Source organism: Lontra canadensis, unplaced genomic scaffold (assembly GCF_010015895.1).
Source record: "Lontra canadensis isolate GAN:19392208 unplaced genomic scaffold, GSC_riverotter_1.0 scaffold56, whole genome shotgun sequence".
In the NCBI taxonomy this organism is placed as follows: domain Eukaryota; kingdom Metazoa; phylum Chordata; class Mammalia; order Carnivora; family Mustelidae; genus Lontra; species Lontra canadensis.
Window position 1 is genome coordinate 12,199,755 of NW_022631050.1, and position 25,991 is coordinate 12,225,745.

General features: G+C 33.9%; 2 protein-coding genes across 5 annotated transcripts in view; one reads left to right on the forward strand and one right to left on the reverse strand.

Moving 5' to 3' along the window:
- The window catches only part of OSTN (osteocrin), a 50,696-nt gene extending 45,296 nt beyond the window's left edge, over positions 1 to 5,400 (forward strand). For 2 of the 4 annotated variants that reach the window (XM_032875382.1, XM_032875378.1), the window contains exons 4-5: positions 1,185 to 1,281; positions 5,193 to 5,400. In XM_032875382.1, coding sequence (XP_032731273.1) covers positions 1,185 to 1,269 — 85 coding nt within the window. In that variant the 3' untranslated portion in view covers positions 1,270 to 1,281; positions 5,193 to 5,400. Of the gene's footprint in view, positions 1 to 1,184; positions 1,297 to 5,162 lie in introns of all 4 variants that reach the window. The other 2 variants (XM_032875380.1, XM_032875381.1) reach the window with 2 other exon arrangements.
- A 3,607-nt stretch (positions 5,401 to 9,007) lies between these two features.
- On the reverse strand, positions 9,008 to 25,717 carry UTS2B (urotensin 2B). Its single transcript, XM_032875372.1, has 6 exons — positions 25,615 to 25,717; positions 20,945 to 21,043; positions 19,731 to 19,764; positions 19,608 to 19,614; positions 18,354 to 18,447; positions 9,008 to 9,033 (listed from the first exon to the last, which is right to left on the reverse strand). Exons 1-6 carry the CDS (start codon positions 25,715 to 25,717, stop codon positions 9,008 to 9,010), a joined length of 363 nt encoding a protein of 120 aa, XP_032731263.1.
- Between the last annotated feature and the right edge of the window lie 274 nt (positions 25,718 to 25,991).

Genomic DNA, 25,991 nt, shown 5'->3' on the forward strand with positions numbered 1-25,991 from the left:
AAGGCAGATGGATGTGAATCGACAGAAAAGAATGCTGAATTAGGTAAAAACAAACAAACAAATAAAAAACATAATGTGGCCCTGTGCCTGGTTCCTACAGTATCATTGAGGGATAAGTTCCAAATCAGGTTCTTGCCTATTTTTATCATCATTGTCTACACAGTACTAAGCACAGTGCCTGGCATATATAAAGCATTAAGTAAATATTAATAACCATCAAATTTATTAGTTTGATTACAGTCAAGCTGTGTTTATGGAATGTTCTATGTGTAAGATAACTGTAATAAAAATATTCCATGTTTCCGTTATTCTCTATATTTCTCAGAGCTTTTAAATCAATTATATGATTGATATTGTGATATGAGGAACACTGATTAGACCTGGTAGTTAAGGTAAAAACTTGGTGTCAGTAAAAGAGATTTTTGTCCCCCTCTACTTATTTACATTAAATCATTCCTCATCTGAGAGTACTAGGATTTTCACTTGGTAGAACGAAGGGATGGCAATAGCAAATCAAATTAATATGTTTCTTTTTTCTAAAGGGAGATTTTACAAAACATAAAAGCTAGAAATCATCTGATCTTAATAATGAAACTAATTTTTTCCAAATAATATTTGACACAGAGAATATGTGACAGACATAGACCATTGTGTACAAAGCTTCCCTGGCTAAAATCCAAGTGAAGACATGAGAAGCACACTTAGTCCACAGTCAGTTTTGGCATCAGCACTTTCTCCTCCCCCACCACCATTCTTGCCTAGAAGAACCATTCTGAGTCAGAGATTGGGGAAAAAAACTGACCTAGTGTAGTTGTTATCCATTAACAGAGGAATACACCAACATTTGAAGGGAGAAAGGGACTTACCCAAGCTAAACACTTAACAGATTGGTATGCTAATAAGACCCCGCTTTTCATCTACACTGTTAGATTTTGGATAAGTAACTTAATTTCTCAAAGCTTCAGATTCCTCAGATATAAAATGGAGGCAGTTAGACCCACTTGACCGATATCCAAAGAATAAGAGATACTGTCTGGCACATAGTGGGGGGTAGTGAATGATAACTATCATGTGTATTCCAGCTCCCAAAGAAAACCCCCAGATCTGCAAGAAATAAAAGAGCAAAACTCATTAATTGATAACTTGGAGTTTAGCTTAAAAATAATCTCCTTGGTTTGTTTCAGGAAAGTAGTAGATCATCCAAAGAGACGATTCGGTATTCCTGTGGATCGGATTGGTGGAAACCGTCTCTCAAATTCCAGAGGCTAATTGATTCTAACCATGAGTACAATTCAGGTATGTAACAGTATATGCAAGCTTCTGATTAACATTTCACAATGAGTTCATTGATCCATCTTGATTTATAAGTTGCCCTTTTAATTTCCTAGCTTATAAATTCACTGTTTCAACTTTTCTGTACTCAATTAGTATATTGATGCAAGTAACTTAAATGACATTTAAAAAGCAAAGGAATGTCCTAGATCTACTTCACCATTAAAAAGAAGATTCAATTAACCCCACAGATTCTTATATAATTAGGGGATACTAATATATGAACAATGGTTAAAATTCTAACTGACGTATTAATCACCTTCGTACATGCACATAACTGTGTAGTAACCCCTCTATTATAAGGAAGACACATTTCAGTGACATACACCATTTTGTTGCCAATAACTACATTCCCAGATTTATGATAACACAGAACACAGGAGAGAGAATAGGGTAGCAAGAAGAGTTTTGGTCATGGAATCATAACACCTACTCCAAATCCTGGCTCTGTCACTCATTTGTTCATTATCTTGTTTCCATATCTTATTTCTCTACATCTTGTTCACTTAAATAGTAACATATTAGTATTGTGAGAATTAAATTAGATGTGTGTTGGGCACACAGGACATGCCAGTAATCTTAGATTTATAGTTCTGAAAATTTACTCTGTGCTGGGCCCTATACTTTGTGCTATGTACATACTGCTTCATTTAATCATCCTTTTCCCTAAAGTAGGTCCTGTTGCTGTCTCCAGTATCTTGAGAAGTAGTGCAGTGTAAGGGGTAAAAGTGACAGCTGGAGAGGCCAGTGTTGTGGGTCAAATCCCGGTTGTTCTACCTGTTAGCTGTGGGACCTTGGTTAAATTCTAAAATTCCCCTCCATAAATGGAGGATAATAACAAAGTTCCATCACACTACATTGTCCAGAGAACTAAATGCATTGATATGTATTAAACATTTAGAATAGTGTCTGACATGTAAATATTCAATAATCCTCATTATTATTATACTATATTATATAATATTAGTATTATACAATAATAGAAAGCGTAGATATATTAACTCACAATGCCATATAGCTAGTGACATAAGTAGCATTTAAATCCAGAAAGGTCAAATTCTGAGTTTATATTTTCAAAAGTATATTTAGCCATACATATTATATATTTTAGATGTTTGTTTGTTTTTTTATTTGTCACAGAGAGAGATCACAAGTAGGCAGAGAGGCAGGCAGAGAGAGAGGGGGAAGCAGGCTCCCCGCTGAGCAGAGAGCCAGATGCGGGGCTCAATCCCAGGACCCTGGGATCATGACCTGAGCCAAAGACAGAGGCTTAACCCACTGAGCCACCCAGGCGCCCCCATATTATATATTTTAAATGTGAAATGTTAAACATAAAATCTAGGCAATGTATTTTTTCTCAGTAAAGCTTACAAGAGGATGCATCCTCCATCCCAGGCAGATGAGACAAACTGGAACTGTTTTGACAGTTTCAGGCATGACTTTCATGCTTTTTATTTCTCTCAGGATTATCCTTTGACCAAGGATGCAGAGTCCCCCAAAACATCACATTAACCCTGAACCTCTCAGTTTAAGTCATGCCTGCTTTTTCTCTTCATCAAATGCCCTAAACCACAGTGAGAAGTGAATATTTTACTTCAACTTTCTTATTCTCAGAATGACTAAGTTAAAAGAATTTTTTTTTTCACCATGGAGCTTTTGATCAATGAAGTTATGAAGTTACTGAATGTCCACAGATATAAGAGGACTTACTTAGTATGTGAAGAACAATGTATTTTGAGCAGTACCATCTTCAAAATGAACTTTCTTTTTGTCTAGAGATATACCAAGTATGGTTACTCTTCAGTATTGTTAAAAATCACCACATTATATTTGAGTAGGATCTAATTAATTGCTATGAAAAACTGAGTTACTCCTTGAAATCAGGATCACAATCCTCCAGTTTCTTGATGTGTTGAGAACATTCTGACACTGAGATTAAAACAATTAAGTTTTATTAGTTTCCATGGAACTCTACCATCTTGGACACCCTGGATTATCACCATTCTAGTATTTCTGAATTAAACCAAAACAGGTTATGATTTAAAAAAAAAAAAAACATGCAGGAAACTCTTTTTCATTTACATTTTCATATGAAGTTTCAGACCATGTAAACTCCTGATAGCCACTGAACTATGGCAAGGTATTTGAATTAATATAATGTCTCCTGAATCACTATGGGTGAAATCCAAATTCATATATTATATACTTCATCTAATAGGCTTTGGTAAGTATGATGACAACCACTGTCCTTATTACTGAAGTTTCAAGATAGTCATATCACAACATAATAGATTTAGAATAAAATCTAATATCATGTATTTTTTCTTTCCCTTTGTCAATCATTGCAGGGGCACCCATCAACCATTAGGTTTCTAGTCATTATTTCCTGCCACTGTCACCGAGGTTTTTCAGATGCTTTCTTACTTTCTCGTGTGAAGTTTTAGGTTTTCAGTTTATGAATAATAAAAAAATAAAAATAAATATGTCTAATTTCCATTTAACTTCTCAAAATCATTTTATGGTACACTGTTTCTTATTCTTAATGACTGATTAAATCACTAAGAGATTCAAAAACATAGTCTCATTTAATCCTACCCTTTTGTTTTGTTTTGTTTTTTAATAAATGAGGACACTGGGTCTGTGAGAGGAAAACAATTTGCTCAAAATTTTATACTCTCAGACAGGCAAGATCCAGAGCCCAGGTCTCTGGACTTCTAAGCCAGCATTATCTTCATGACCTAGAAGGTCTTCAGGAGGTTAAGTTGTCATTGCTGGATGCCAACTTCTCTGCTTACTCATTTCTAAAACAAACAGAAGCGGTGTTTCAGACTTTGTGAAAATCTTTGTTCCACTTTTGTGGGACTTAATGTATACTCTTTTAAAGAAGGTTTATTTGTGGGTTTTCACCTTCTGGGTTTCACAAGTCTTCATACTAAAAGTGAAACTGGTTCTAATCATGGAAGTTTTGTGTGGTTTGAGTTTAGATGTAGATACAGCTGCTGTATGTTACCTAGTTTTCAGAACAAATGTTAACCTCTTCCCAATATGTGTTTTGGAAAAGAAGATAATCTGGTATTTACAACAATGTCTTCCTCAAATCATTAACGTATTTGACCACAATTTTGAATTTTTTTATAGGTGTCAGCTCTAAGCAACTCAAATTCAGAGAGGGATTTTGTCTAAGATTTTGCAGCTTGTCTAAACGTGGTTAACAAGTTCTACGTCTCTACAATTGAAAACAGGATACCTTCATGATGAAATTGGGTAGAAATAGGACTACTAATTATTCTACCTCTTGCTGCCACATGCGCTAAGATTTTTAATAATACAAGGCACATGTTGATGTATTATACTGACAATTTTTTAAATTTTAGACCAATATTGACGCACTATCATTCAAACATATTAACAGAACTCTTGAAGAGCAGAAAAAAATTATGTTTAAATGCCAGCATTATGCTTGGTCCCTTTAAGGAGAGCAAAATATACAAAATTATCAATGTGTTATAGCAATAAACAAAGTAATACTTAGATTTTCTTTATATCCTTTTTATGTCATGGCAACATCCTTGAACCAAGATTTAAAACTGAAAAGAAATAGAATATAGCAGGTACCCAAAAAAAGGAACCATGGCTTGAGAATTGGGAATGGCTTATACATTGAAGATGTTCTTTTTAATGTGTTTTGATCTGAAATGATCACTTTCCATTATTGTCTTTGCAATTAAAATATGTCCCAGGAAAAAGTCTATAATGAAACATCATGTAGAGTTTCAGCTCTTCTCAACTGAAGTTGATGGTATTCCCCTTATCTATGGAGTTTTCCGTAGCTGTAACAATTTCAACTTTCCTTTTTACAGACACAACTTCTCTGGTGAAATGTCACAGAAACATGGAAGATGCTTCAGTGAAGTTCTTTACACTCAATAATGATTCAACATTCAAGGAACTGGCCTTCTGCAAATCCTTTCCACAGTTTGAGCTTCAGTCCGTCACATCACAGTATTGTTATAACTTCAATTAAATTATGCATATCACTTCAATGCATGGATATTTTTTAAAATATATATTTTAGTTAATGGGAATGGTTCCCTAGTTCCAAACCTTGCTTTTCTAAGAAACAGTCAAAACACACTATACATGAAATGCTTTCTATATGCATTTACGATTTACATTTATGCAGTTGAAGAATAATAACTGAAGACTGGTTTTTTTTTTTCTGTACAACTTAGGTACAGTCTGTTTGCTCATTACTGAGAGATGAGGAAAGACAATGTTGTATATGTTCTCTTAAATATTTGATTTCTTTTGTATACTTTGTGAGCCTCTTGGGTAATGATTATGAAATTAGGCTTGTCTTAGCATATTCACATTTCAGTGAGGTTCAGCCACATAAAACATAGCCCCAGTTCTAGAAATAAAAGAAGAATGATTTATAAGTATGTGGGGGGGGGGAAAACAGCTAGTAATTAAACCCATCAATGTTATTCTTCCAAAGAATTGAGAAAATACTTATAGGTCAGAGCATAGTGACAGAGTTAGGAAGTGAAGGATATCATTCATTTGTCAAGTTTGGAGATCTCATGTCTCTAACAACTGTTCTTTTCTCTAAATTACAACTGGTAGTTAATTCAGCAGCTAATTACGAGAACAACAGATTGTAAAGAACACAGGAGTAACAGATGAAATTATTGGGGAAAAGCAAAGAATCACTCAGTAGTAAACCATTAGAATAGTCTGGAACTCATTAAATACATATAATTTTAGCATGGTACTTTTTGGCATAGTACAATAAGCCGTCATCTTGATGCTACTGACTCACCCAAGAAAGTGATTGGTTTCATACACTCTGTTTAATAAGGCATTGAAAAGTATAATGTGTTTAAGAATTATTTCTTTGAAATGATTCATATTATTTTTAATTGATCTATCAAAGCATAAAAGTCTCATATTCTGGAAAGCTCAGTTCTCAACAATAGATGTGATGTTACTGCAACTTAGGTAGATAAGCCCATTATGCATTGGGTATGCTTTCAGAATACAAAGATAACTTATCTCTTGAATCAGACATTTAGCATAAGTTAGCAAAAGTTCATAAAGGCTCTGGAAAACACTTTTTCAACCCTCATAATCACTATCAAACAGACATGATTTATTGGAGGAAAAAAGTTTCGTCAGTAGGACAGAGTTTATTTTAGCATTAAAAGGAAGAATGTCATGAGAAAGTATATTCATATCTCAAGGGGAGAAAAATGGGTAGTTGTTAATTTTGACTAAAAAGTGAATAAATGTATGATTCAAAGAGTAAAATGAACTCAAAGAAACATAAAAATGACATGTACACTTAGAATACGAGTGGCTTTGTACGTATATTCTTAGTTTTGGGAAAATTGTTCCAACTACTAAAAATCTTCAAATTTAAGTTTGCAAAAAACACAATAAATGAACAATTCTGTTAACTGTAATAGATGGGCTATAACAAAGAGAAATGAATTTTGAGAGAGCTAACTAATTCTGTTTTTCATAAACTTGCATTAAAAAGCTAGCAGGAGCACAGGGACAAATATCCTGTAGAACTCACTATTTGAAAACTATTTAAGAAGTTAGAATGTCTCCTGCCACTTTTCCCCAAACTTCTGTTGAATTATAAAAAATGTGTTTATATTCCTTGGAAGTTCTTTCTTCCCTTTTTCTCCATCTGGATATTTGTAAGGTTCTAATCCAACTGGGTGCTGCTGCTTCCTGCATTGACAAAAGGTATTAAAGCCTACATCAGCCTAAAATTTTCTCATGGTGAAGATTGAAAGCCAAATTAGATAAATTGATTTCCTCTCATCTTTATTTTTTAATGCAAAGTTATAGTTATGGCATTCGGTCTAATTAAAATCAGAGGTCACGATATATGGATTTATACTCTATTCTAATCTATAATGCATTTATCTCATAATATATACCCAAGTCTTCAATGAACAAAAAGAGAAAAATGTTTTCTCCCCTTAAGACCATTTCATTTCATATTTTAATTTTTACCACTACTTTATACAAAGTAGAAAACAAATCAACAGTACCCTGGTTTGAAATAAGGCATTCTTTTAACACCATAAGAAAATAAAACATAATTTCTATTAAGGATATGATGAGTCATCTCATTCATTTGTGAAGCTTCACAGAGCACATTGTAAACATGGATTTCCGTGTTCTGGCATCAATCACATAACTAATTTTTCATGAGGGATTTCTTTCCTGGTTACATCATCTTAAAATCTTCTCACACTACAAAAAGTCTAGCAAATTCTACCTTTAATCTACAGATAGTTTTAGGGAATTAAATTTCTCAAAGCAAACTATTAAAAGATGATTTAATGGATTTTTCTAAAAGGAAGAAGTAGCAAAAGCTTTTTTGAGTGACCTTACCCTTGAAGGTTCAAAATGCCTGCATATTGTTTAACTGTTCCAAAGTTAATAAACATGAGATGGTGAATGCAGTAGTTTTTGTCTTTCTTTATAACAATATTATGTTTGTGTTTACAACTAATGTAAATATATGGGAATAATTAGCTATTACTGAGCAACTGGTATTTATGCACATTTGAGTGGCTCTTAACAAGTATATAAATAGCACTATAGAGATATGACTCAACTTGGTTTGTTTTATTTTTTTTTAACTTGATATTGTTCATCCTCTCTTATGAGATAGTTTTCTCTTTAAGCACCACAAAATTAATATTATGTAGACAAGCTGCATTTCCCCCATACTGTGTATTAAGGAACTGTGTATAGGCTCATCTGACCATCTATTCTAGCCCTTAATTTTCTTTAAAGTTACTTTGGTGATGTTTCTGTGCTATCACAGTTGACAGACAAAATTGAAGTTGAACTCCCAGCCTTGAGTTGATTAAATAAGCTGGTACAGATGTAAGCACGAGCAGTTTGATGTACAAATGTGAAAAAGAAAAAAAAAAAAGAATCAAGAGAAAGCCAATGAGTTTTTGCTTTGTTTTGTTTATTTTTTACCACAATGAGTGTCATCTCTTCCAGACATGCTGTGTCTCAAATAGTTCATGATGCTGTGGAGGAAAAGATGAGAATTAAGAAATGAAAAGGCAAATTGCTTTGTAAGAAAGTTTTCTTATTATCTATCTCTGAGACATCTAATATTACTTTCTCTCAGAGTCCAATAAACCATATATTACTGCCTGCTAATAATATATTCATTTGGTTGTAGTAGTTTCAGTGAGAGTTGTCCAAATGAACAGAAAAGAGATAATAGCCAGCACAATCATAAGAAAGAGAAAGGACAATGATTCATATTTTTCCATAAATTGAGACAATATAATTTATTTTAATTTTCCAAGATGCTTTTTAAAATACTTCGTTTGTTCAATAGCATAGTTATCACCAGACAAAACCTGATGTAGACGATGAATCTATAGACAGCATACAATAATAGATACAACACTGTCAACTGGAGTGCTACAAGGCCATTTGATAGCCCATGCCAGGCAAAAGTGCAACTGATTTGTCATTACTCACACCTTAAACCTCCAGTATACAACAGGCAGAATAAATGTCACTGTTTCTTTATGCTTAAAATAGCTATAATCCTTAAGCATCAGGGAATAGCTGTATCTCTTTTTTTTCTAGTGTTCTCTTTTTGTATCCAGAGGAAAAAACTTCAGACACAGTATTTCCAAAAGCACGCTAAAAAAGAGAGCAAAATAAATTCCTTATTAGGAGGATATTTGATGAAAACATTACATTTGAATAAAATAGGTTATGTGTGCCTCAGCATGAGAGAGTTTTGTAAAAGGAACATTCAATACAGTTGTTATCAGCCTCATGTGAATCTATAAATTGATAAATATTAAATAAAACCTGAAAATTCACCTTCTCCATCACACTAGCCATATTTAGATTACTCAATAGTAATTTGTAGCCAGTGACTACCATAACGAGCCCTGCATTACAGAGTGGTCACCTCATCACAGAAAGTTCTATTGGATAGTACTGTTCTACATGATAATGCATGTAATACAGTTCAGAGAAAACAGTAGGTTGTCCTATTAGATACACCCCTCTGCTTTATATTTGCGGTAACTGAAATCCCAAAAAGGAAGTCCCATGAGTAAAAACTGTGATAAATATGTTTTAACTTACTGGGGAGGAAAGGTAGGGAGAGAGTTTAATGTTCACTTTGCAGACCATTTGTTATTTAAGTAATTTAATTGTCACAATCAGTCTTCACATTCTGATCATAAAAATGATGCTTCAAAAAATCAAACCAATTCTAACATTATTTTAATCTTCAAATGTAGGACTGAGTCATTTTAAATCTTCTGTAGGTTATTCCCAATCGCCTGACTTAAAGTAGCTTCATAGACTCATTATAAATTTCTCTAATTTCCTTCAGTCTAAGTGGTTTATAAAATTAAGACCTCAGGGAGACAGGTTTTTGAATCACTATTGATGAATGGGATGCACAATGAAAAAGACTTAAAAAAAAAAGATACTCATTGAAATCCTCTTTGAAATAAATGGTAAAAGTCTGTCTGCTGGCCAGGTTTCCCTCCCTCTCTACTCACTCTGTAAACTGTAACCCTCAAGCTCATCACCACCTGCACATACGGTGTTGTGACAGCACTCAGAGTCTACTTTTCATTTCTACAAGAGCCCAGCTTCCTTTAAACGAAACCACATTCAAATCCTATGAAAGGAGTTTATTTCCAGACATTAAACTGAGGAGCCTGGCCCATTAATCCAATCTTCTTTTTATAAGTGTGCTTTGGAAAGTTATCACCACTACCTTTTCTGGCCCTTCAGATGTCATTGAGTATCTGTCAGGAAAATAGAAAGGCACACGTATCCAAAAATTACTCATGAGCAGCTCGATTGAGTATGCAATGGAATATAGTTTGGGAAACTTTCTGGAACTGGATGAAAGGAAGTGTCATGAATGATATCCCCAGTAGAGCTTAATTCTTCAATGCTTATCTATTCTATATTTAATCTGTGTAAAGGAAACTTCTTGCTAGCATTCTGGTGTCATTTGACGTCTTTCCGGTTCACTCTTGTAACCCTGTTTTCAGCAGGATGCTATGTGTTATACAGCTATATATTTATTTTCCACCTCCCATCCCCAGGTTTCTTCAAATGTGCTGCTTCTATCCTACATCAGCTTATGAATCCAAAAAGCTAAAGTCATTAGGAGTACAACTAAGTAAATAGACCAGAGTGAGAGCTAAGGAGACTTTTTTTTCTTCCTTTTTAAAAAATTTAATAAATTTGACATTATATTTCATAAATTTAAGGTATACAGTGTGTTACTTTGATAAATTTATATATTGTAATATGATTGCCATTGAAGTAGTCTATGTCAGATTACATCATTAGAGTACAATATTATTGTCCCCTTTCATTACATTGTGGATTAGATTTCTGTGACTTATTTACTGTATATTACAAGTTTGTATACTTCAACACCATCAATCTTATCCAAGCCCCTTGCCTCCATAATCTACTGATTACCACCATTTTACTCCATTTTTTCATGGGTTTCACTTTTTTAGATTCCACATATAAGTGATATCATGCGGTACTTGTCTTTCTCTGTCTGACTTATCTTGCTTACCATAATGTGCTCAGATGTCATCATCTGATGTCAGGTGTCATTGCAGAAGACAGGATATCCTCCTTTCTCATGGCTGAAATATATATATAAATTTTATCCATTCATCCATTGATACCTCCACCTGGAAGTGGAATTACTGGATCATATGGTACATATATTTTTACTTTTTTGAGGAACTCTCATATTGTTTTCCATAACAGTTGGATGAATTTACATTCCTATCAACAGTGTATAAGAGCTCCCTTTTACCATGTTCTCACCTTCACTCAGTGTCTCTTTTCTTCTTGATGATAGCCATACTAACAGGTGTGAGATGACATTTCATTGTGGTTCTGATTTGCATTTCCCTGCTGATTAGTGATGTTGAGCATCTTTTATGTGCTTTTTTGGCTATTTTGATATCCTTTTTAGAAAAAAAATCTAGTTCTGCCCATTTTTCAATTAGATGCTTTTAGGGGTTTTCTGTTGTTATTAAGGTGTATTCTTTATTAAGTTGTATTCTTTATATTTTTTGGATATTAACCTCTTATCCAATATATGCTTTGACAAAATTTTCTTCCATTTCTTCCATATTTGCAAGAAAATAAAATTTTCTTCCATTCTATAGCTTGCCATTTCATTGCATTGTTTCTTTTGTTGTGCAGAGACTTTTGAGTTTGATGTGGTCCCATTTGTTAATTTTTCCTTTTGTTGCTTGTGTTTTTGGTGTCATGTGCAAAAAGTCATTACTGAGACCAATATTGATAAGCCACTGATCTATATTTTCTTCTAGGAGTTTTATGTTATCAGGTCTATGTTGAAGTCTTTTACCCATTTCAAGTGAATTTTTGTGAGTGATGTGATATAAGGGTCCAATTTAATTGTACTGCATGTTTTTCCCGGCATTATTTGTTGAAGGACTATCCTTCCCCCCAGAGGTGTTCATGGCTCCCTTGTTGAATATTAGTTGACTCTACATGCCAAGATTTAATTCTGAGCTTTCTGTTCTGTTTCATTGGTCTATATGTATATTTTTGTGTCAGTACCATACTGTTTTTTATTACTATGGCTTTACAGTGTAGTTTGAAATCAGATTTTGTTCTTTTATCCTCAGAATATTTTTTGGCTATTTGGTGTCTTTTATGGTTCCACATAAACTTTAGATTCTTTCTTCTATTTCTGCGAAGAATGCCTTTGATATTTTGGTGAGGATTGCATTGAGTCTGTAGATGGCTAAGGGGAATATGGCCATTTTAACAATATTTATTATTCCAGTCCATGAGCACAGATTTCTTCCCATTTGTTTGTGTCTTCTTCAATTTCTTTCAGCACAGTCTTATAGTTGTCATTGTGCAGATCTTTCACTTCCTTGATTAAATTTTTTCCTAAGTAAATGGACAGAGGACCTGAGTAAACATTTCTCCAAAGAAGTCATACAAATGGCCCAGAGACATATGAAGAGATGTTCAACATCACTAATAATCAAAAAAATGCAAATCAAAACCACAATGAGATATCACCTCATACCTGTCAGAATGGCTGTTATCAAAATAAATAAATAAATAACAACTGTTGGCAAAGATGTGGAGAAAAAAGAATCTTTGTATACTATTGGTGGGAATGCAAAATGGTGTAGCCACTATGGAAAAGGTGCGGATGTTCCTCAAAAATTAAAAATAGAACTACAATATGGTACAACAATTCTACTTCTGAGTATTTAACTAAAGAAAATGGAAGCAGTAATTTGAAAAGGTACATGCATTCCTATGTTGACTGTAGCCTTATTTACAATAGCAAAGATATAGAAGCAACCTCTGTCCATTAATAGATGAATAAATAAAGAAGATTGATTATACACACACACAATGGAATATCTATTAAAAATTAAATTTTGCCATTCATGACAACATGGATGGACCTAAAGGGTATTATGCCAAATAAAATAAGTTAGACAAAGACCATATGATTTCACTTATATGTAGACTCTAAAAAATAAAACAAATGAATACATAAAAGAAAACAAAAACAGACCCTTAGGTGCAGAGAATAATCTGGCAGTTGCTAGAGAGGAGGGAGTGAAATAGAGGAAGGGAGTTAAAATGTACAAACTTCCAGTTATAAAATAAATAAGACATGGGGATACAATGTACAAAATAGGGAATATAGTTAAAAATATTTAAACACTTTATATGGTAACAGATGGTGGGTAGATTTATTTTGGTGACCACTTCCTAATGTTGTATTACAATGCTGCATACATGAAATTAAAATAATATTGTATATCAACTATAATTCAACAACATTTTATTACCTAAGTATTTTATTGTTTTTGATGCTATTGTGATTGGGATTTTTTTTTTCCAATGCTTCATCATTAGCATAAGGGGATGCCACTGATTTCTGTAAGCTGATCCTTTAATCTGCCACTTCATTGAAATCATTAATTAATTTCAGCAAGTTTTTGATTGACTTTTTCGGATTTTATATATATAAGATCATACCATCAGCAATTAGTGACAGTTTTACTTCTTCCTTCCTGATTTGGATGCCTTTTATTTCTTTGTCTTTTCTAATTGCTCTAGCTGGGACTTCCAGTACTAAATAGAAGTAATGAGAGTGGGCAACCTTGTCTTGTTCCCGAACTCAGAAAAATCCCTTTCAATTTTTCTTCATTGAATATGATATTATCTATGGGTTGGTTATATATGGCCTTTACTAAGTTCAGGCATGTTCCTTCAATACCCAATATTGTTAAGGGTTTTTATTATGAAAAGATGTTGTATTTTATCACATTAGACAGCACCATTCTTAGTGAATTTGGCAGGTGTCTATCAATTATATATTAAATGATTAAAGCAAATTATAATATTCCCAGTAAGTATAATTTACTTTTGCATTAGCTGGATCTCTGTGTCCATCTTACCTTCACACAACGGAATTCATAGTAGAACAACTTCTAGTTACACAATAGAACAACACTTTAAATATAAGGTGGGTTGTTTCTGTGACTTAACCTGGGCATCTACTTCATGTTTATCACCACAAATATTTACTTTATTCCTACTACATACAAATATATTTAAATATCTCCTTGCTTAAAAACAAAGAAGATTCTTTGATCAGACTTCAAGGTGTTCTAGCTAATATTCTAATTTTTTATACCCTTTAGAACAAAATTTCTCAAAAGTGGTGTCTATTGTCGGTAGTACCAGAGAAATGATAAAAATATTACTTTATCATATTCTGTTTAGCCCAAAGTCCACCAAACAATTCTTGTCAAAGCCATTATTTATCTTTTATTGCTGTTCAGAAGGAAAGTTGCAGTCATCAACTAATGGGCCTATTATAGCTTTAAATACACTTACACTACTTCCTAGAAACTGTGAAGTCTTCTTTATTGGTCACTTCCTTCCTTGGTAGCCACTCTATTAAGCCTCCTTTGCTGATTCTCTCTTCTGCCCAACCTCTAACTTTGGAACCACCTGGGCTTCAGCCTTGGCTGTCTTCTCTTTTATATCTAGAGTTATTCCTTAGATGGTTTGATCACAATAACAAGCAATATTGATATGCTGATATAACTGTCAAATTTATATCTCCAATATGAGCTGCTTCCTTAAACTTCAAATTTATATATTCAATGGTCTACTCAGATCACTAAAGAAGTCCCCCCTTATCTGTGGAAGACATGTTTCAAGACCCCCAGTGGATGTCTGAAACTGCAGATAGTACTGAATGCTATAAATACTATGTTTTTTTCCTAAGCATACATACTACAATAAAGTTTAGTTTATAAACTGGGCACAGTAAGAGTTTAATAACAATAACTAATAATCAACTAGAACAATTATAACAATACACTGAAATAAAAGTTATGTGAATGTGGCCTCTTTACCTCAAAATATCTTATTATACTCTAGTCTCCCTTCTTCTGGTGATGATGTAGATGACACAATGCCTACATGATGACATGAAGTGAGGTGAATGACACAGGCTCTATGACATAATATCAGGCTTCTACTGACCAAAATGCTGCTGATATATCAGAGGAGGATTGTTTGCTTCTGAACCATGGCTAAGCACAGGTAACTGAAACTATAAAATATGCATGAGGAGGCTACTATACTGTGGAGATACTGTTATGCATGGTAATGACAAGCTCAAGATGTCTGTGGTAGAAATATGATTCTCCAAATACCCCTTGTGCATTTTTTTTTTACATTTTCCAGGTGCTTCCCTGACCCTGTTCAGTTAAATTAAGATCATGAGCCTAATTTTAGCAGTTAAGAGTGTGTTTACCTCCATCTCTCTCCCGTTCTACCTCGGGAACACATAGAGTAGATACAGAGTAAAGGAAAATGACCAACATATGTGAGGCTTCATGTAATCAAAACATAAATCTTAAAGTAGCTTCATTGCTTCATTACTGAAATCGTAAGGTTAGTTTGCTAATGGAGTTTGCCTAATTTATCCCCAAATACAATTTGACAACAAATACAATGGGAATAAAGAGAGTCCAGAAAACAAGATCTCAAAATGTTGAAAGAACTAACTTCTTCTAGATCCCAAACACTATGAGATTTAAAAACACTCCAAGTGCTAGAGCCTCTGTAAATAGCAGTTGGAATAAAGAACTCAGGCCAACAATCAGACTGAGAATGTAGTCTTTAAGGTATGTTCCAGATACTTTGAAGGCAACTGCTACTAAATTGGGGGTGAGAATGCAGAATAATTAAAATTGCTTTTTTAAAAAGTGTGTGCATGGAGCAAGTACATGAGAAGCTAATTTTCTGAAGGAACATCAATGTCAAAGAAACCATAGATCCTAAAATAAAAATATCTTCAACACATAAAAACAAAATAAACCTTGTGCCTCCAACTTTGCAAAAGTAGGACGAGACCTAAGAAAACTGTGCCATCCTGGAGAAAGGAATAATCCCCGAGTGGCACATAAGACGGGTCCAGAGATAAAAACGAAAAAGCAAAAATTTCAAAGAGTGCAGCCAGTCGAAACATCACAATGGGCAAATGACTCCTCTTAGATAACACAGACTTCAGTCAAGACACCTTTTTCCAACCCCAGGGTAGGAGACCTTTATAATATTTGCACAGTGGGATTTCAGAATTGCTGGAGGATAGCATTCTGTGTGTCTCTTGGTTTCCTTTATGAAAGGGATTATCAGTTGTGATTTGCCTGTCCTGGTTCTGCCAGTTACTGGATTTGTCTTTTCAGCCAACAGGTCTGTGAATGAAGAAGAAGAAGCCACACTGTAGCTGATGAAGACTGGTAAGTATCTCCTCCTGGAGAGCCTGTTCACTGACTTCTGGGTTCAGTCACTGAAGGAGATCTGGGATTGTCTCTAAAGGGAACGCGTTGAGTATAGTCTATGTGGTTAAGGAGAGATCAAAGGATTGACCGTGTGTGGTACAGGTAGAGCTCCCCAAGTATTATATGTACTTCCTAAAATGCCTCAGCCTGTCTTGCCAATATTTTGGTGGCAGTCCACATGACTAATTCTAGCCAACAGACTTCAGGAGAACTGATACCTGTCACTGAACTGAGTTCTGAACTCAGGGAGTTCAGAGCTGGGATGTGTCCTCTATCCCTTTCCTGTGTCTTGGAAATATTAGGGGCAGTCAAGATATAACAACCTTCTAGATGATATAGCCAGAAAATAGAAGCGGGTTGTGCAACATGCATTGGACTTTATTATAAAATAAGCCTCTGAGATTTGGATTACAACTGATACCACATGATAACCTAAACTATGCTAATTGTGGGAAGGCTTAATAAATTTCTATCCCAGTGCTTCTATACCACCAAACGTTCTCCTCTTCCAGCTACCTCTGATTCAATAAATAGAAATTACCCTCTTTTCCTAGTTGGTTAAAAAAAAAAACTTTGAAATCACTTTTGATGCCTTCCTTTAAAAAAAAATGCAATTCTACATCAAATTGTGTTGTTTTTTTTGTTCAACTTATATCCAGAATCAGACCCCTTCTTACCAATTCACTACTGCCACCCTAATCCAAGCTACTACCACTTACCATCTGAGTGACTAAATTTTCCTCATTAATGGTTTCTCTGCTTCTACCTTTGCCCATCTTTTGCAGTGTATTCTCCACGAAGCATCAGAGTGGCTCTGTTAAAACTTATCTCATATTTATATTTTGCTACAAGTTTCCAATGATATTTCATTTGATACTCAATAAAAGCTAAAGTCCTTAAAAATCCTGAAGTTTCCCTCCTTTACATCTTCAGTTCATCTTCTACGACACTTTTCCTTTAGGATCACTAGCTGTGTCACTTAGCAGTTGGGTTATTTTTGGCACATAATTTCACCTCTCTGAGATATAATTTCCTCATCTATAAAATAAGCATAGGAATAGCTATCCTATGGTGTTTATGATGAAAATAAAATAATAATTATAGTATTGATCAAAACCATAAAAAACAAGTTAGGCTTACTTAGTACTTACTATATACCAGACGTTATTCTAAATGTCTTTCCTATATTTACCTATCAAATCTTCCCAGCAATCTCATAAAGATAATTATTATTATAATTTGCAATTGGGGGGAAAGAAAATGAGGCACAAGATATTTTATAATTGCTCAAGTTCAAACAGGTAGGAAATGTCAATGTTGATTTGAACCCAGGCAGTTTATCTCTAGAGCCTGTGTATTTAACCACAATATTTTGACACATTAGAGTACAAAATGTCTTGTATATGCCAAGTGTTTAAATAATACCAGTGCATCCTCTTCCCACTTACTAGCATTGTGAAATAGGTTTTTGCACAAGTTAAAGACAAATCTGGAAGGAGGGGAGAAATGTAGATAAATAAAAGGAGTCTTAGGAAGGCTCACATTACTATATGAATGGAGAAATATATACACAATTTTTTCAAATATAATAACTAATTCAGCAAGAAACAAGAATTTCCCAAGAAATGTTATAAAAAAATAAGAAGGATCTAAAAGACAAATCTTTCTAAAATTAAATGTTATGATTCAAACCTTGAACCAAGTGTTAGAGCAATGAGGGTTCACCTTACTTCAATAAAGATCTTCTAAAATTTGAATTGACTTAAAACTTGATTGCTTCTATTTATGATTCTTCCAACTCCAGTCTTTAACCAAAATAACAAAGGTAGGTCACAATTTTTAGCAATAAGGGCCTATTTTACCTAAATCTGGAACATATGACCTTACTATCCACTCCTGTAAACATGACAGAGCTCAGATATATTCACAAAGGAACATATTCATTGGCATCTTTTTAGAAAATATGAACCTCGATCTTAATAATCACCATAGGATTAAGAAATGTCAAGTTAATCTTTTCCCTCTTAGTAATAATTGTGAAAGTAATCTTTCAGATGTCAATTTTAGAACTTTGAAATTAAAATTTACCTCGCTTGCTTGGATGGGAAGAAGATGGACCATCTATAGCATAGGATATCTCAACATCTTTTGCCTCCGTGAACTGCTCTTTTAGCTTTTCCAACTGTTAAAAATCAAATATAAAAATTATAAATATTTAGTAAGAATGATACTGCTTTCTATTGAAAAAGGAATAATTAGAAAAAGAAAGGGAAAAGCATTGAAAAAATGGAAGAAGGGAGAAAGAAAGAAGGAAAAGAAAAGAATGGAAAAGGAGAAAAATAATAAAGAAAATAAACAAAAAGAATTAAATAGAAAGATCCAAGGAAACTTATAGTTAGGGACTGGCTTGGAAAGGTACATGACTCAACAGGAGATAGGAAGAAACAGGTTTATGGTGAAGGAAGTCAACTCCAGGTGTTAATTAATGGGGAGCTTATAAACACAGCCTGTGTTGCTGGACTGGATTTTATGTCACCTATAATGAGCAGTCCTTTTCAAGGAGTTTCAAAGAGTTATGTAAATGTTTGAATTTCCTGAAATATTTCTCCTTTCCAGAAGGAAAGGAGAGGTATTTTGAGGCCTTGGGATTTTTACCTGGTATTCAACCCATGTTAATTTTTAGCAAGCTCTCAGACTGCCCATGCCCTGAAGACCTAACTCTACCAAAATAGAGTTCAGCCTGGCTACTGAAGGTGTCCATGTCCAACCTGCTCAAAATGATGGGGTATGATTCTCTCTCCCAAACAGCCGCACGGTTTGTATAATAATGAATTTGCATGCATGTATGCGGACAAGTTTTGAAATCATCTAATCTGGTGATTTTTGAATTTTCTTCCCAACATGTCAAGCAGTGGAGAAATAAGGCTGCAAAGGGGCTCCCAATCAGGAGGGCTGAGAGCAGGTCAGGAAGGTAACACTTTAGGCCTGCAACCAGGTGATTTAAGCAGGACAGCTCCACCTTCATGTGCTTCACTTACTAGGACCACATCCAATTTATTTGGGAAAAAGTATTTCCACTTTTTAAAATAATAACTATGTTATTAAAATTCACCAATCTAAGTACAGCCTCCCATTTTAGAGATGAGATTTAAATCCAGAGAATTTTAATCTATCCATGGTCTTATAGTTAGGTAATTGAAGAGCTGGGATGAGAATCCAGATTTTCTACACATTTCGTCTCAAGATCTCTTCAGCTATAGTTTTGTTTGGGTTTTCTTTTCTTTCTTTTTTTTTAATTTAAGTGTAATTTGACTATTTTTTTCCCCTAGTGAATTACTTTACTCTTTCTCTAGCAGGAATAAAAAAAAATTTAACAGTATAGCACAAATAATTTTTCAAAACTGCCCAAAGAAAATGCCTTATAATTATTAATAAAATTGAAATGTAAGTATTGCACATTCCCACCTGCTAAAGTTCTTCCGATTTGCCAGTTGTCTATCTGCAAGATAAATTTTTCATATGAAAAGTTTCATTGCAAGTAATATTTGATTCACTTCAGGACATGCATTCAGGATTTTATGTGGAAGGCAAAGTCTTTTTTCATATGATTTAAGACCACGCATCATTCCTAATATAAAACCCAAATATTTTCTCAATGTCTATAACATTGACTTATAACCAGTTATGTAATGAGAAAATATCTGATTTCTAGTAATAAGCACAAAGCTTTCTAAAATAGACCATAGTTCTAACATGTACTATTATTTAGAAATAAACTATTTTACTGATATGAGGAAATCTTATAAAACAATTTTAAGCAAAAAGAGCAGGACACAGTATCTATGTAATTCAACTGATAAACACCTAAAATATGAATAGTAACTCCCTCCGTTACAATTTGAGTATAAGTTTTTCTTTTGTATAATTTCATTCATTTTTTTCAAAGAGAATATCTTACTTCTAATTTTAAAACCTTATATTCTAAAAATATTTATTAAGATATTGTTGTAGTCCGCACATTGTCCCATGAATAGACATTTTCTTTAGAAGACCAGATGTTTTCTGGGAGTATACCACATTGACATATTGTCACATTTTCTCTCAGGCTAGACTTACCAAGTTTCTGACAGTATTTGTCATTTCTTGGGGAACATTCTGACACATAAATTATATTCTTCTAGTCTTTAAAGAAAAAAAATCTCAGTTGGTGTAGCCTAAATTTCCTAATGGTCTCTACTCTAACCATTTCTCACACTGGGAGAATTTGATTGCAAAATATGCTAACTTAACTGCTATGAGACTGCAGTTAATTTGTGAAATTTCTAATGGAAACCTATGAATGGATGTGAAGCATTTAGTAATAAAATATATATATGTGTGTGTGTGTGTGTGTGTGTGTGTGTGTACATATAAACTGTACCAATAAGGACTTGCATAGATATGAAAATATGAGTAAAGATCACTATGGTGTAACTACATGGTTACCGATCCCACTAGGACCTTCTAACTGAAGAAAATAGGATTTTAATATTTGTTAATAATGCCATTGCTTTTAGCATGAATATGAAATAATAAAAACACTTAAGCCATCATTGCAACATTAAAGGAAGTAGTTATTATTTTATTTAATATAACTAAACATTTAGAAAGAGCAGATCAGAAGACAGATCTAGACTCACCAATGTTGAAAGGTCTTTGGAAATCAAAATGTTTATTCAGTAGAGCCAGCAGTAGTTCCTTATGATTTGTGTCTTCTTTATCTGCAAACAGTTCATTTCCTGTAATAATCACCTCAATGTAATAAAACTTCCATTTTCTATCTGTGTCACTGGAAGTATTTCTAATTAAATACATTTTACAGGTAACTATCAGTGCGTATAGTCATCAATAAAAGGCATGTGGAGAAAGGTGTGTAATCAAATAAAACAGGCTGTTAAAAAAATCATTGAATGAATAGGAGCACTCAAAGACAGACTGTGAGAGAGAGAGAAGAGACAAGAGAGTATGTCTGAAAGGTAACATCCTAAATTTTACCGCCTTCATTCCTAGATAGTAGAATTATAGGTAAATTTCTTATTTTTTACCTGCATTTTTGAAATTTTCTACTCTTGTGTTTAATATGAAAAACATAAAAGTTATGTTTTTAAAGAAAAAAATCAATATTTTTTTTTAATTTTGGATTTTTATGAGCTATACACATTAAAATATGAACCATTTTGTGTTCTGGATATTGCATTTAAACTATCTAAGGAATCCTGCGGAAGAGGTTGCATGATGTCTATTTTCTCTCTATTGACATCTTTCCATCTTTGTCAGTTTCCCTCCCATTCCATTCACTGACCAGATGCCCAACTCTTTCAGCACCTTAAAAACAGAAATATCACCCAATTTTTTGTAAATATTTTTATTTTATTAAATATTTTTAATCAGGACAATAACCTTTACTCAAGTTATAAAACATGTAGACTCAATAAGGTAGCTATTAACAAATAACACAATTGAAATAATAACCAGTGTATTACAAATAAAATAAACTTTTGTGAGGTGGCCTAAAAAATCAAACCTTTATCATAGAACTTCTTTGGATCATTTTTCTCTACTTCCTATTTCCTCAGACAAGCTGACAGTGTGAGCAGAAGCTAGATTTGTGAAATTGAAGTTTAGAAGTGAGAGTATTGTGGTTTTAGCTACAGAAATGGCTCATGACTTGACTGTATTATTCCACGAAACCATCTGCCTTTCCTGTGTCTAGAAAATGTTTATTGATGAACTCAAAGGACTGAGAGGCTAATGAAAGAAATCAGAAAGCCTTGGTGAGCAAATGGATGACTTGGGGCAAGTGACAGCATTGTTTCCACATTGACCAAACATAGTTCATTGGTGCTCAGTTCTTCGATTTCCTTTACATCATAAACATAGAAATTATCTGTGACATTCTGGGTTTTTTCTATTGATTAATTAAAACACTAAAAGAATACCAATGGAAATTTTGTTTACCATTAATTAAATGAAGACTCTCAGAGAGAATTTAGTTTAAGACGTGGCCATGCAATACTTGTTACTATAGTTGTTTATGAAAATGTTAAATAATAAACTTTAAAATGTTTCTGTTTGAAAAAGACACAAGGTACATTTTATAGCCGGATGATAATGGTTACTTGTGTCAGAGAACTGTGATAAGAGCAACTGTTTCATTACCTTAACTAGAGAAAGTATAAAACAAGAAGGAAGTAAGGAGGAAAAGTAGAGCTGAAGATTTTATGTGCTTAATTCACAATCACTTCTGCATATTTAACTGGAACATTTTTTCACAAAAGAAAATTAACCTATTTGCCTTTCTTTACCACTTTTGCTTGCGGTAACTACACTTGCATAAGTGTCCTCAAAAAGTCTTGTCCCTTTTAAGGCAACCACTGTTTACAAGACTCTCTGAAGAAAAAAGATTTCTCAAAAATTTTTTCAAATATTTTTTGTTCTTAAAGTTAAGAAAATATTGTCTAAGATATACAATAGGAAATAAACCTTTTTTATTCTTGTTTTCTGTAACCATCCCTCAGAATAATATACTGCTTAAAATACAACTTAACTAATGAGAAGTTGTACTGGTCACGCAAGCATGCCTAAGATGACCTCGAGAAAAACATGTACTAACAGCAGGCCTCTGGTGGAGGGGATGAGAAATGTCCTTGAAGCCGAGCAGCTGGGGATGCCAGGGCCACTCAGGGTGGAACCTGCCTACTTCCCTTTTTCCTTGTCTCCCGTGCCTCAGAGAAAGCCTGCTGTTAAGGTAATCCCTTTAAGTGCGCTTGCTCAACTACAAATCCGTGCTGCTGGACCCCACACACCTTAACTCCTCTTCTTGTCTACCTCCTTTACCTCTAAGTTTTCTTCTCCTTTGTTGCTATCTTGTATCTAATAAATACGGGACAGAGAAGTTGTTCTGTTGACAGTCCTTTCAGCTGTGGTCCCCTGCTCCCCTCTGTCTTAACTGCTGACTTGTTTGTGCCTCATTATTCTCCCGTGCACCGTTAGGAAATCAGCAGTTTTCATTTTTAGTTTTAAAACAGCTACAGTTTTAAAAGAAAAAAAAAACACATATTTTGACTATGTTTCTGTCTTTGAACTACAGTTATTTAAAAAAGTGAATTATAAAGGTTAATATTGATAAAGGAAATGTTTGAATAAAAACTCCCTGAGTGTAGATGCACCCTTAGCACAAAGGATGGCAAAGTTACCCAGACGTGACTGAGGAAATGCTTTTGCAAATACACAGATAATATTGGTCCATTATTACTTAAGATAGACAAAAGATTTTGTTGCCTCCTTGCTTTTTGTTCAAATTTGAAGCATTTTAGTGGAGAAAGACTAGAAATTTTTACCAGAAAGAAACCTGGAAACCCCCTCATAATGATAATACCAAAAAATTCATAAATTTTCCATAGTCTTCTGGGTCATGGTAGTCCCTCTTCCGTCTTTTGTGGTAGGTAGTTTGCTCACTGTCAGGTTTACCCATGGAGCCAGGCTTTTCTATAGCCCCCTCCAAATTAAAGCTGGTAGACCGTGCCATTTGTCTTGAATATTGTCTAACACAGAGCAAGAGATGGTAACCCCAACTTTGCTCTCTGTCAGTGGACAAGTGCTTATTTGAAAAATGAGTCAAAAAACCACAATAAGTCAAATGTTTGGCTGTTTTGACAAATGTGTGTGTGGAGAGAGGCATACTCTAATCACAGACAATTTGGTTCAGAAAATAACCTTACTAGTAATTTCATCTTTTCCATTTACATACAAGGCAACAGGTCCAAGGGAGTCCCAGAGAGAAACCTTCCCAATATGCTGCCAGTGATAGAAGGACATCAATGTGTGGTATTCTGGGGTCAGAGGTGTTATGTAATTTTAATCTAGAAAAATGCTTTAGAGTTGGATTCTGCTGTATCCCACATGCATATGAAATCAGAAGGTACCTTTACCACTAACATCCTAATTTTGCAAAGTCCTCAACGAATGGTCTCATTTTTCCACACATGTTTGTGCTATGATAAGAACATTGAAAATCTCATTATTTCACAGGAAGAGCAATAGAGGCCTACCAAGTGCAATGATTTTGACCCGCCAAAGACAAAATGTGAGCCATGGATAAAATCTAGTCTTTTTGATTCCCAAGTTTCTATTTATGTCTCTGGGACAATTTGTTTTTCAATGGAAAAATCCCTATAAATAAATAACAAGGATTTATGCAATTTTAGTTTCATTGCCAAAAGAACTGCTTTTTCATTGACTTTTAAAACTGCATTTGAAGCAACATGGTCTAGTACAATTGAATTCCTTCTAAAAGGGAGAGAAACTTGAGCCCTCTTCTCAGTCTAATATTGTATAAACCAAATGTATAATGTTCTGATTTGGTTCCGCACCCAGTAGGACAAAAGGCTCTTTCCAACCCATCAAGAAGGTCAGTTAGATGACAGTAACCTCAAAATCTCAAGCTGGAAGGGAAAATAGAGAGCACTATTTTAAGTTACTCTTTTTCAAACATAAAGAATTATGTAAAAGTTTCAATGAGGTTGTTTGCTTAATAAATCAACATTAAATTTAGCTCTGCTGATTCTCAGATGAAGAGATATTTCCACTACAAAATGCACTGAAAATTTTCAAGAAAGATCAGTACAAGTTACAATACTACAAAAGCAGAAACTTATTTTCTCCAACTTTACATGGTAAATATTTGTAGATGTCATAGCTTACATTATTTCATTTAACATAAGTACCCTAAATATGTTAGAAATCTGATAAATACAGTCAATGCATAATGTAGGTGTTAGCATCATCCTCCTGAAAATACTGTGTAGATCTCCCCATGCATTATTACTTCCAAATCTCTACAAACACAAATTTCCACCTTAATGAGTTCTTCTCTGAGCCATTCTTCTTTCATAAGTAACTTATTTATAGTCTTACTGGATAAAACTATTATTTTTCTTTCCCCAAATGTACTTTAAAAATATGCACATGTTAGTTAATTGATTGTGTTACTATTTATACATTCACTACCTTTGGTCATAGAGTAGATGTAAGAAAAAAGGTGCCCCATAATTAGAAAAAAAAAATAAATAATACAATGTAGTCAAAATAAATTTAGTATGGTGGTGGTTAAAATTAATTTACTTGAGCAGAACAACACCACAGATTACATTTAACTTAAGACAGCAGCTTTTGAAGGGATGTTTAATGATTACATCATAGTAATGCCTTAAAGCATTATTTTAATAATGTCAGAAAAATTAAGACAATGCAAACAGGAAGATAGGGATTATTTACCCATCTGTAGGATTTTAGATTCATGTGTACATACCTTGGGTAAGATATGGCCATCCATGCACCAATTCCAAAACAATCATTACAGTTAACAAAGTTAGGAGTCCAAAGCAAAGAGTGGTTGAAAGGACCTTGTTCATGTTAAAAATCTTCTTCTGTGCTAGCAGAGAAACTGGACTATCCAGGTCAAGATAAATACTTCAGTGGCTCTGGAATGCTACAGAGATCACTTTTTTAAAAGATGGCAAATGTGCTTCAACTACAAATGATCTGGACAAAGACAAAAACTTATAAAATGTAATGCATTCTGTCAACATGATTCACTACTTGGAGAAGTGACAGGTTTGCTACTCAGTCAATTACAGGAAGAACTCAATCAATACATCTCATACCTACCCATTTCACTAAAAGCAC

What these genes read in the sequence shown, in the direction of transcription:
- UTS2B (XM_032875372.1), bottom strand. Translation starts at nt 25,717, where the DNA reads ATGAACAAGGTCCTTTCAACCACTCTTTGCTTTGGACTCCTAACTTTG. An exon ending in ATGGCCATATCTTACCCAAG is followed by an intron (nt 21,044 to 25,614) that starts GTATGTACACAT and finishes TGATTATTACAG; the next exon opens with GAAATGAACTGTTTGCAGAT. An exon ending in CCAAAGACCTTTCAACATTG is followed by an intron (nt 19,765 to 20,944) that starts GTGAGTCTAGAT and finishes TTTATCTTGCAG; the next exon opens with ATAGACAACTGGCAAATCGG.